Below are 13,134 nucleotides of genomic sequence, written 5' to 3' on the forward strand. Positions count from 1 at the left end.
TATATTGTACATGTTTCTGCATTATATGTGGTAGTGGTATATAATGAGGCATGGCTGCTTTTCCAGCATCTGCGCCACTGCTTTGTACCTTGATGGAGCTACAGTAAGGTGAGGCAGTGGCAAGCTTAGGGCCACATGGTTGTCCCAGCAGGATCACTTCCACCAATCTGGCACTCCCATTGGTGCACCTCAGCAGCCTTGACTTCACCGCCACCCGGTCCCAGCCCCATTGAGCTAAGCGGCAGTAGTGCTGCTGTCGTTGGCCACCTCTACACATTGTGCATATTTTAACCAACTTGATGATTTGGGTCAAAGCTTGAAGCAGTCTTTCCTTTACCCACAGGAATTCATCTGTAATTCATATTACTATTTTGGAAGACCTGCCTTTTGGGACATCAGTGGCAAGACTGGTTGCAGTGGACAGAGATATAGGCGACAGAGTCTACTATGAATTTGTGGGCAATTACAGAGGTTTTGCTATTGATTCTGGTAAGGTAGAACTGGGAAAAATGCTTCCAAATCTAAGTTATGAAGAACAGCAGAATGCATATACTCAACCAGCCTAGCCCAACCTGTGGTACACTAAACCAAATAGACTCCAGCATCCATACATGGTGCTAGGCCCACCCTCCACCTTGCATTCCAAGCAAGCAACACAACCAGGAATTTTATCATGTCTCATTGGACGGCCACCAAACATGGCTGGTTTCATTTAACTTTGAAGTCTGCAACAAAAGGCTCCAGTGTCCTGAAAGAGGGTGGGAAGAATACAGAAAGCTACCTTATATATTTTTAAAAGTGAGAATATTGGCCCATCTTGCCCAACTGGCTGCCTTATATTTTAAGAAAAGTGACATTATTGGCCCATCTTGCCCAATGTTCTCCATTCTGACTGGGAGCAGCTCTGCAGAGTCTAGGGCAGAGGTGTCTCCCAACCTGGATGCCTGATTCTTTGAACTGGAGATGTCAGAGATTTAACCTGGGACATTTCCCTACAATGTTTGTGCTCCACTCACTTTCAGCCTCTCCCCATAGACAGGGGCGTAGCTAGCTGCTCCGGCACCCGGAGCAGTGGGGCGGGGTGATCTGCCCATGGGGGTGGCACGGCGATCCATGCACAGAGTCTGCCTGACAGAAGCAAGCCCCACGCTGCCATTTCAGACAGCACAGGGCCCTAAGTCACCGTATCACTCCCAGGAGAGACACGTAGCTCAGGCGCTCTGCAAGCCCCTGCAGTGTGCCAACATGTCACCCCCCTCAAGGATGACACCCAGGGCGGACCACACTCCCCTTCCCACGCACCTGCCCATAGACTCAAATATAGTGGAAAGGATTTCATTGTCAATTTCTTGCTGCAAAGATTTGGTTCCCTTAATCATGAATTCTTGAAGTTTTAAGCATGGAGGATTAGATGATGGACAATAGAGGGGATAAGAATATAAACATCAAAGGTCTGTAATATTTAATTTAATACTGTGAGAGGACATTCTCAATAGATGTTGAGAGACTATTTGGAGATGATAATAAACTATGTTATTTATAATATAATAGTAATGTAAACTATAAAATACAATCAACTGATTGATTAATATGCTGTGCTAAAACGTGTTTAGCTGCTTTTGATGTAAAATTAATGATTACGTTGAAACTGATATTTTTATGTATTTAAAACTTAATCTAAACCGCTTTGTGACCTGAAAGGCAATTAGGCATATTTGACTCATGCTCATCTTTTAGGCCTATTTATACCTAATTGATAGCAGTGTAGTAATGCTATCAGCATGCCTAGCTCAAATAAGCAGATCAATGGGACTTGAATCCAATCTGATATAAACACAATTCCTATAAAATAAAGTTACCCACCTATAGAGGAAGCTTATACCTTTGCTAATATGTTCTATTATCATTCTAAACTGGTCTCTTATATCTTGCTTCTGCTTCCATTACTTTAAAATGTTTTGCAGTGTCAATCAAGGCATTCTCTCCCCTACCCCCAATAAATATATATTTTGGTACCTAGATACTGGTGAAATTACAACCACCTATCGTTTGGACTATGAAGACCTCACTTTCCCCCATAAAACTGCATTGGAAATCAGAGCTTTTGACAATGATAGGTTGCATTCTTCCACTGTTCTGCTGATTATCACACTGCAGGATGTAAATGATAATCCTCCATTTTGCACCCAAGACCTTTACATGTAAGTGTCTGAAGTACTTTCTATAGTCGTTGTTTTCAGTAGTAGAAAAAAAAGTGCTCAATTTTAATTGTAAGGGTTGCCATATGTCTGTAAATATCGGCAGTGCCTTTTTTCCATAAAAAGCTCAACAACTTTGCCAAAAAAATCTCAACACGGATTTTCACTGTTTGAAATATGGCAACCCTATTATATCTAGTAAACAGGAGTTCAGTTCTGACTTACCTGGGTGTTGCAAACATGGCTGAGGTCATTTTTTCCCCATGTACATTTTCAGCTGCGCAGAAAAAAAATGTGACACCCTCCACAAATTCCAAGTTGAAAATGTTTGCTCATTTTGATTACTCTCAAATGTTCCTTCTTGCCCCCATGACATCAGCATGCAGCCTGGCCTGGCCATGCAATGTTGGGACATCCTGTTCACCATGGAGGTCCAGTTAGTGTAATCACCCTTGTTGATTAACCCAGAAGGGAGATTTCCAAGTAGAGGGAAACAGCCAAATGATTCAGCAAAGAGGCAGACCAGAAGGCACAATGGGAAATCAAGGAAGCAAACAAACAAGCAAGTAGGGTGGTACATTAAGGAATCAATAATGGAGTAAGTCTATAAGCAGATCAAGCTGTGCCTCCCCAGAATGAAGATCTTAGCCGGAGCCAACAGAATTATAAGGCCAGATGTGTTTTTCTGGATCCATTACGTGACCTGATCTCTGGTAGATTGCACACTGAAGTACTACCTTCGACCATCTGCAATAGTGTAGTACTCAAGGAATCAGGTTAAAGCTCCTACATGCTTCCAGAGTGGGGAGCAGAGATCCTGGTTTAAAATCCCTGACACTTTATAGGAGGAAGCAGGAACAGCCTAAGGAGAAAAGGTGCCACAGAAAAAAATGGTTTATGTACTGTAAATGTTCAACCTCTTCAATCTGAATGCGTTGTCTGGCACTTTCAAACCAATTTCAAGCGTGGCATTTGAGGAAGCAGTATTGGCTACTAGTTGACACTGCAAAACCCAAATATCAAAGCAAGTCCAAGAGTATTCAGTGAAGCCAAAGTTCTGAATGTAGGATGTTCACAAAAAAAAAGCATGATCAGGGGCATAGGAAAGGGGGGGGGGCGGGGGACAGTCTGCCCCAGGTGCCATCATGGGGTGTGTGTGTGACAAATTGAACAATTACTGCCCTACTAGGGTGGTTCATAATTATTATTTTTTGAAAATGTCTACTCCAAAGGTCTTATCTTACTAAACTAGGGATTATATAGCTATATATGAAATTTCATGCATATCAGTTAATACCTTGACCCTCTTCCATGAAAATAGCTGTTTACTTGGCTGTTTTCCTATGTGGTAAAGGCTGAAATTTCAATTCAGTGGAGCAGGGTCAAGATATTAACTGATATGCATGAAGTTTCAGATATAGCGATATAATCCCTAGTTTAGTAAGATAAGACCTTTCAAACAGGCATTTTTACTGCCCTGCCCTCCGCTGGGCTTCCTGGGTCCTGGAAAGTCAGCCTATGTGAAGAAAATGAGACGAGGCCGAGTAGATTCGGCCTTGCCTTGCCTTCATGCCACCCCCTGCACGCAGCTGATTTTTTCATGATTTTACTGCTGTGGTTTTTTGTTTTGTTTTGTTAAACCACTTTGCAGGTTTTTTAAAATAAATTTTATGAAATAAATAAACAACAAATATAAATAAAATAACACAAGCCAAAATACAATCCATCCTGTAGATTTATCTATCCATAGTTGCCTACTTGTTATCAGAGGCCCAGAATCCACATCCCTTTGTAAGAAAATATGAAATAATGTTAAGCCATTTTTGCAGGCAAAAAATAAATAAATCCATGTGTGTGGGGGTGTGGGGGTGACAAGAAATTTTCCACACTGGGTACCACCTGACCTTCTTATGCCTCTGTGCATGATGTCCTGTTTTTTATCATAGGTATGTCAATTAGAGTTACATGCATGTTCTCTATGGATTTTCTCATTTATAGCATTGAAGTGCCTGAAACAATTGCTATTGGGACTCCCTTGTACACCTTAGAGTGTGGAGATAGAGATGGAACACCTCCCAACAATGTTCTCACCTTCACACTGGATGATTATTCCAATAATTATTTCACGCTAGCTGGCAATGAAATCAAAGTATGTACTATCACAAAACACTTTACTGTGCACAAGTGTGTGTTAGCCAACTAGATTGTAGCTTTTAACTATGCACATTTTTAAAATATAACTCCAGTCTGATTGTTAATTACAATTGTTAATTGAAAGACAATTTGTGTTGACATAGATATTAATACAGAAGGGTAGGTACTTGACTATGCAGAACTAAGAGATCACGGTGGTATGGTTTGCGACAGTAATTCTGAGCTGAACAGCTCTTGAAAATCAACACCAAAACATCTGACCCAGATATGCATCTACATAGTTTGGTCACTTGTCATTTTATTATATAACACTTGGAAATTGAATGTGTGAACTATCTTCTTGGGGGGGAATGTAAATGGTTGAGGTGACATGATGCTGTCATCCATGGTGTTAGATCTGTAATGACTTTTTCACTCATGTGGACGTCATTTGCTGCTGCAGTCATCAAATGACAAAGCAGGAAAACCGCAATATCCCAACTTGTATTTATTCTAGTCTCGTTGTTCTTAAGCTGGTTTTTCTCATGCACCACTTAAAAATTGCTATAGTTCTTGGTGTACCAATTAATGGCTTTTTTCTGCCTGTTGTAGCAATTTTAATGAGTGCTGTACTAGATCATAGAATTGTAGAGTTGGAAGGGACCATCAAGTCCAACCCCCTGCAGCCTAGAATAGCATTAACTTTTTTTGCTGCTGCATCACACTCTTAATTCATGTTAAGCTTGTGGTCTACTAAGACCCCTAGATCTTTTTCACATGTACTACTGGCAAGCCAGGGGTTCCCCATTTTATATTTCTACAGCTGATACTTCCTGCCTAAATTTAGAACTTTACATTTCTCTCTATTGAAATTCATTTTGTTAGCTTGGGCTCAGTTCGCCCAATAGCAAAAGCTGTGTACAACTGATATATACAATTCCTTCCCAGTAATTCACAAATGAATTAATGTTTCATTAAGAATGTTATATATATATATATATAAATTCTTTCCCTATAGGTTGGTCCTCAGCACCTAAACTGTGATTCTGATCTGTTTGCCGCAATGCAGTTCAAGCATATACTGATGATCCAAGTTTCTGATGGCGGTGAGCCACCACGAACAAGTAAGTTGTCCTGAGCATGTGGAAGACCTAGATTTATCTAGATTCATGTGAGGGAAGATCACCTTCTCAGCAAGGACCCTCTTACTCCAGGAATCTGGGGCTGGACAGGCTTCTCCTTACCCACCATGGGTTTGGGGCGATACAATAGAAATACCTCCATTGACATAGAAAGGCATAAAGCCACATGAAAAGGAAACGTTTTCAATCCTTCTCCCAAATCACTGTGATTGGAGTGCCCTGGGAAAACAATTCACTGTGATTAAAAAACTGAAATAAAAGATTCCCCCTACCTGTCAATCCCCCACAAGATGCATAGCTCTTGCCACCCACATTTTAATTCTGGCTCATTCAGTAAAATCCTGTAATAATAGTTGTTTTTGAAGCACCGATCTGGCATTTATAAAAGAGCAGTTGAAGGTTTTGTGGACTGAAAACAGGGCTTTCTCTGGGATCAGAATTTTTGGAGAAGGACTGAAAAGGGGGAAAGCTTGTAGGCATCTAAACTATCTTCCATCAACTAGATTTGTCTTCCTTCCATATTCTTTCCTTCCCATGAATCCCAGTCTTGCTCTCTTCTCCAACACCATAGGATCCAATTTCATCGCTGTATGCCAGGCACACCCTAAAACCTCAGTGTTGCAGCAATACTAGCTGAAAAGGGAATATAAAAAATATGATACCCCACTGAAAGCTCTTGGCACTTTCGTTATCAGAAAAATGCAATCTCAATCAGAGTGTAATTCTCATTATTCTATCATTAGTATGAAAACAAATATTTTTGTTTCTACCACTATCCTTGCTGGTGATGGGAACATAGATGATTAAATGTTTGTTCTAATTCAGTCACCTCTCCACTCTCAATGGCGAGCCTTTATGCCCCTCCCCAAATTAGCACCATCAAAGGAACCCCTGTACTCTTCTCCCCACACCTGCTGTACAGCACTAAGGGAACATCCAGGAGGGATGGGAATCTCAGTCACTTTGGGAATTTCATAGAAGGACTACCTACTGAGGCTTTGTGGTTTGCATGAAGGACTAAAAAGAAGAGTGGACCACATTACTTGCTTGTTTAAGAGCAATGTGTTATTTTGTATTTTGTGATGTTTATTTGTAAATATGTTAAGACGGTTTTGCAGTGAAGCTTCGAAACTCATTCTTGTGGTGGAGAGCAAATTCATTTCTATTTTGCACAAGGTCCAGATCAGGGATTCTTCATTTGCAGCAGCTCTAACAAACAGAAGGGTCTGTGTTCTAGGGACATAAAAGGAGGGGGACAGCTCACAGCTAGGACGACAAGTGCAAAGACTGTATAAATAAGCCCTCTGACTACTAAACAGTGCAATCACCACCGAAGGCTTTTCACGGTGTGTGTTTTTTAGATGCCAGCCAGGGCCACTAACAGGCCTTGGCAGGATTAGATGTCCAGAGCAAAAGTGCAACTTCTATTGTTCTCTTGTTGACTGGGCAGAGGGATCGAGATGAGAGATGGGAAAAGAGAAGGGAGGTATACCACCTACCCCTTTTGAAGCCCTCAAGGAAGACCCAGCTGATTTGGGGAAGCATTCAGCAGCCACTCTGGCCCATTAGGTAGGCAAGACCTAGCTGACACACCTGGCTGCTGAATTTTAATCCTTCTGTTTCCAGTAGCCCTTTTCTGTCCAAGCCTAGGCACCTTCATGGCAGTCAGATCATAATCCTATAGCAATACACAGAAGACAATCTATGAGGCAAAGTTGTCCAACAACATTCTTTGAAACTTGTTTATTGCTCTTCTATTTTTTTTAAATCCCCTTTCAGGCACAATTAGGGTTATTGTGAAAGTAACCCGTACTAATGAAATAGATCCTCATACTGGCACAAATATATTCCGCGTGCTTGAAAATAGCAGCATTGGCACTGTGGTTGGAAGAGTCGCCTTTACAGATGAAGACTGGCCATTCAATAATTTGAAGTACACACTCGTTGGCGATGGTGCAGGACATCCTCCTAAATTTTATATAGAGCCAGATACAGGTACTGCCAATTCTTTTAAAGGCTTCACTGCTCAAGAGGAATGAATGCCACAGGAAGAAAATTTGCCTTAGCTTTCATCCAGCATTTTACTGGAGTTAAGAAGAGAACATGGTTTTAGGCAAGATGCAATCCTGGACCTTACTAAAGTGGTCTTGGTTCTAAACTGGTGTCTGTCATCAGTCATGGACCAAATAAGGGTGAACAAATTGAAACTTAATCCAGACAAGACAGAGGTGCTCTTGGTCAGTCAGAAGCCAAAACAGGGAATAGGGATTCAGCCTCTCTGGATGGGGTAGCACTTCCCCTGAAGACACAGCTTTGCAGTTTGGGCTCCTGGACTCAGCCCTGAGCCTGGATGCCCAGGTCTCTGCTGTGGCAAGGAGGGCATTTGCACAGTTAAAGCTAGTGCACCAGCTGCTCCCATTCCTTGGCCAAGTGACACACAGTTCAGTTACATCATGTTTGGATTACTGTAATGTGCTCTATGTGGGGCTGGTGCCATGCTATTTTTATTGGAATTCTTTGTAAGTTTTAAACAGATTTTATATATTAAATAGTTTTAATTCTATTGACCTTTCATATTTTAATGATTTTTTTTCTTCGTTTTTAGTGATTCTTGTTTTCATCATTAAGCCACCTTGAGCCCTGTCAGGGGAAAAGGCAGGATGAAAATAAATCTGTCATGTGTGCTGTTCCATAATGTTTATCATGCTGTAACACCATTTTATCTGATCCAGGATTTTCTGGCACTACCTAGTTAAGAGATGGGGAACCTGTGGCTTTCCAGATGTGGTTGGACTACAACTCCCACACCCCTTGATTGTTGACCATGGGCTGATGGGAGCTGAAGAGCCACAGATTCCTCATCTCTGACACCACAGTCAATGAGATTTGCCATCCCATTGCGTTAGTAAGATGCTGAATCCTGCCATGCCGCTGCCTAAAATGTGGCGAAGGATCCAGCGCCACATAGGCCCCCCTTCTCCTCTTTGCCCTGCCAGCCCCCTCACCCCTCATAAAAAAGGCCTTCATGGAAATTTACATTAGTACAAGACTTTGAATCTTCAATATGTGAGCTTATGCAAAATCCACTGAGATTTGAGGATGCTGTTCAAGCAGCTTTCAAGTATCATCTCTTTTGTTCTCACAAAGCAAAGTTTTAAAGGATCTCGTTATTGGTACACGAAGGTTGATTAATGTATTTTTCTGCTCAAAAAAATAGAAATGTGTTTTTTTTAAATGATTTAATGGTGTGTGTGTCCATGCCAGGTATTATAAAAGTTTTGAATATGCTTGATAGAGAAAGTGAGTCTCAGTATTTTCTCTGGGTGAAAGCTATTGACCTGGACAATGATATTGAACCAGACCCCGTCCGGCAGAGATCCGGCATTGCTATGGTCACAGTCTACATTCTGGTAAGTAAAGGGTTTGTTTGGTGAAGTTTGGAGCATTTGATTCTATATGTATCTGTCGTAAAGCAGTTACAATAATATATTGAGCATAGCTTATTTGTAAACTAGCAGCAACTAGAATAAATGAGATTATTGACTGAGAAGAATAGTGGATTCTACCAGGGATAGAAAATGTGGTGACCTACCATCACCTCCCCACCCCCACACAGCCAGCATGCTTGTGATGGTCATGATCCTGGGCTCTTTGAGAAAGGGAGGTCTGGCCTCCACAGAGTATACCCTTCTCTTGCACCCTCCCTCTCTCCATTTGAGAGACTCACCATCACCAGGTAAGAGAATCATTATTTACCAGGCTGCCCACTATCAAACAAATTTCCAAAAGCTCCCTGAGGCCTCTCTGAAGCCTCCTTAGGTACTAAGACATTAAAGCTCTAACACTGCTACAGGTTACGTTACTAGGTTAAGCGTCTAATGCATTTTTCCCCTTTAATTTCTCTGCTGTGTCTTGCTTTATTGTGGGTTTTAAAATAGTGATTTACTGTTTTTTGTTTGTTTTTTGGGGGGATAATATAAAAAGGAGAATTCCCTGGGTGCTAAGATCCAGGTTTTCGGCAAGTAGTCTTTGGTGAGGGATTCCAGCAGAGATTTAAAATCACAAAATATGCAGCAGAGTAAAGTGCAGCAATAGAGGCTGTTAAACTGTTAAAATACACCCTTCCAATTTCCTTCCAAAATTTCCCACTTCCCCTAGTGTAGAAAAATATCACATTTGGTAGGTTAAAAATGGTTTACTTACAAAAGCTTCAGAGGTCTGGTTCATCTGCTTCCCCGTATGTCAGTCTGAAAAGTTGCATCTGCAATTAAACTTAGTTGGTTACGAAATGGTGAAGGTTCCTAAATGATAGGTATAGGGACACAAGTGTGACTTGTGAGAGCCACACGGCTAAGCTTGAGCAACCAGCTGAAACCTCTTCACATGCTGAGTTCACAGGGCCGTCTTACCCACAGGCGCTAGGGGTGCGGGGCACCCGAGTGCCGGGCTTTCAGGGGAGCCAGGCCAAGAGTGCAGGGCCCGAGAGTTGAGTCCAGGGAAGAGCCCACCCATCGGTCGGAGTGCCACGGTGGGATCTTCTGCTGCGAGTTCGGGGGCGACCGAGCCAGCGAGAGGCTGAGGCAGCCCTCCTGCGCACCTGGGACTGGGCAACCTAAGGGGGCGCTGGGCAGATCTTTGCACCCCGGCACTGCATATGCTTAAGACAGCCCTGTGAGTTCATCAGGGAGACAGAGAGCAAAGGCTTGATTACCTAGTTCCAAGGTGATGGGAAGAGGACAGCTTACTCTATTAACCCCTTCATGCATTAATTAGATGTAAGCATGTTGGTTATATGATGCTGCTTATCCCCCAATTTTAATGATAATTGTTTTCAGATTGTGGGTTTTCTTATTTTATTATAAGCCATTCTGACAGTATTGCTGAAGGGCGACCTAAAAATATAGTAAATAAATAGCCTCCAGGAAACTCACAGTACGAGAGCAATGGCTACCCCTCTCTTAATTGGTCCTCAGCATCTCATACATAGAGATATATCACCTCTGGATGTAATGTTTCAATTTAATTATTGTGACTGTTAGCCCTTAAAAGGCCTATCTTGCGCGCCTGGTGCCATTTCTCCCGATAACAGAAAACAGCAGCCATTTCTGCATGTCCCAAATAAAACTACTATTAAGAAAATGCATTACTGTACTTATGTTGAATCCGACACAGTGATGACATTGTAGCACGAGTGAGCAATATGACAGGGTATTTATTCTACAATGTTTATTTAACAGACAATAACCATGTCTCCTTTTGCATTATACAATATGGGAACTGGGGACTGGCAATTTATTGTGTCAAACTACATCAGTGACCCAGCAGAGGCTTTGGTGTGTGTGTGCTTTGTTCCTTTAACAGAAAGCAGCATTTTAGAGACAAGAAATATTCATTAGGGGAAATTATGGCATTGTTAAAGGATTTGCTTTTAAGCTCACACGATCAGTCTGCTTAAAGTCAGTTTTCGCCTTATTTGAAGTTAATGGCTCAATATAAATCAGTGTCAGAGGAGGATATGGAGCCCAGCTCACTCTAAACTGACAGCTGAAGTAGCCTTTTGCCTAAAAGTTATAACCAAGTATTATGCAGAGACACAAGGCACAAATTAGATTTAATTGATTACATGACAAATTGAAGCAACACCCCTGTACCAAATAACTTCAGCTCCTCTTTTCATTTATTTGCTTGTTTATTCATTCTTCATTATATTCCTTAAGGATTCTTATATGCAATTAGGTGAGAACAGAAAAATGAGTTGGGCATTTAGAGTCACTGATTACATGCTGGGGAACACTCTTCCAGCAAAGAATCAGCAGACATTCTCACTTGCGAATCTCAGGCATCTCTTAAAGGACTCAGCTACATTAGTAAAAACACACACACAATGTTTTGAATGCATTATAAACATACAACACCAGATGGTGCCAGACAGCAAAAACATTTTCTATGTGATTTTCACATAGCGTATTTTTCTTTTATTATAATGTTTTAATTTCTGACTTATTTATAGCGGTTTTTTCCTGCATGTAGATCCACCCAAAGACAGGCTTTTCAGCCATTTAATTCCTGATTAACCAGTCACTTTAATGATCATCTGTATTTTTTTTAAAAAAACTTGAAATAGTGTTTTATATTTCATAGTGAACGTTGTCTTGATATTTTACAAAGTGGCACAGAAATACATTTATATATCAATAATTCCCTACAATAAAATGGGATCCTTAATTATGCCACAGTGTGTTCCAGTGTCAATTTTCTACTCCAGTAATTTGCTCATTCTCTTAGTGTTTAGTTTCAAGTAATAGATTCATCTTTCTTAAAACAAAGAGATGTTTCTTAGTGAACTTGATCCAAATACATCTTACATGACAGGAATTTCATATAAAGTGCATGACTTCATGTGGGTTGTAACAGCCCCCTGAGACAGTTATCTCTGCTGCATTTCATATGTACATTTAAGGGCTAAAACTGAGAACAGTAACTGATGCTAGCTGAGGTCACTGCAGTCACTTGAATGAAGCTTGAATTCTACCTTTTATAACAAAAATCTCTTGCACACTTGTACACACTGGCAGAAAAAGATACAGATGCACAAAGTAGAACCTCCTTCACCATCATGTTGTTCCCATCTTTAAAATCTGGACATCAAAAAAATTGTCAACAATTTCAAAGTCATAGTATTGCAATCAAATCCACTTATTCATATGTAAACCAGCAGCGATTTCAGTGAAATCACTGACTATGAACAAACGTATGGCATGAGTTGTGGATCTATGCACTGAATCTTATTGCTGATTTTGATGTCTGTGGCATGGTTAGGACTGCCATATATCTAGATTTCCCTGGACATTACCGGGATTTCTGAAAGGCTTCACTTTGTCCTGGATCTTAGGCAAAAATCTGTTTGCAACCTTGCGAACTCAGCAAACCATGGGAGTTTTGCTGTATAATGTTCCCACTGCTTTCATAGATCATGCCATGTTGCAAAATTTGGGGTGGTATTCCACCAGTCAGTTCTTTCCCACCTGGGGGAACAGAAAAACACATGAACATAAAGGCTGGCAACATGTCAAAGGAGGTCTGCTGGTGTGGCATCCTATGCCCACTGGTGTGAATAAAAGCGTGGCATGGCAGTATATTGATCAAAAAGATACAATGCAATAATGCAAGAGATAATGCAATGCAAAAAGAACATTAGAAACCCAAAAGGAAGCACTAGCCTTATAAAGCATGTTCTCCTTAATAGAGAGCACGTGTTGCGGTGGGGTCTAGCAGGCCACCCCACTGTTGCTGGGCAGATCTGTTTGGATGGCCACAGGCTGTGATTGGGTACTTTTGTTTCTGGGGAGATTTTGATGTTACCAATTTGTGGGTTGGGCTCAAAGGTTTTAAATATTGGGCACACAGCTTTGGGCTTTCTCTTTTGCTGCATGCACCGTATCACCCGCCCACCCTCCCTGAACTGGGGATTTTGCGCTTGACCTTGCTATGCCTGTCATGGGGTCGTCTGCTTTGGGGCAGGGGCCTGGTAGGAATTTTGTCCATTTGGCTGATTGGCTGGAGCCATTTGGTTTTTGCCTACTGCATAGCAAATCATCACAACTTGTAAGGTTTGCGGTTAGGCATTGGTTAAAAAATTGGTTGGTGGAGGGGCAAGTGCC

General features: G+C 41.4%; 1 protein-coding gene across 1 annotated transcript in view; it reads left to right on the forward strand.

Moving 5' to 3' along the window:
• The window catches only part of LOC310744048 (cadherin-related family member 4-like), a gene marked incomplete at its 5' end in the record, with an annotated part of 55,292 nt that overhangs the window by 20,020 nt on the left and 22,138 nt on the right, over positions 1 to 13,134 (forward strand). Inside the window, 6 exons of the mRNA XM_083574793.1 lie at positions 344 to 489; positions 2,021 to 2,201; positions 4,197 to 4,347; positions 5,350 to 5,455; positions 7,253 to 7,468; positions 8,738 to 8,883. Of these exons, the coding sequence (XP_083430919.1) occupies positions 344 to 489; positions 2,021 to 2,201; positions 4,197 to 4,347; positions 5,350 to 5,455; positions 7,253 to 7,468; positions 8,738 to 8,883 (946 nt within the window). The remainder of the gene's footprint in view (positions 1 to 343; positions 490 to 2,020; positions 2,202 to 4,196; positions 4,348 to 5,349; positions 5,456 to 7,252; positions 7,469 to 8,737; positions 8,884 to 13,134) is intronic.

The sequence above is a fragment of the Podarcis filfolensis genome (assembly GCF_964270895.1).
Source record: "Podarcis filfolensis genome assembly, chromosome: 10".
Classification (NCBI taxonomy): Eukaryota; Metazoa; Chordata; class Lepidosauria; order Squamata; family Lacertidae; genus Podarcis; species Podarcis filfolensis.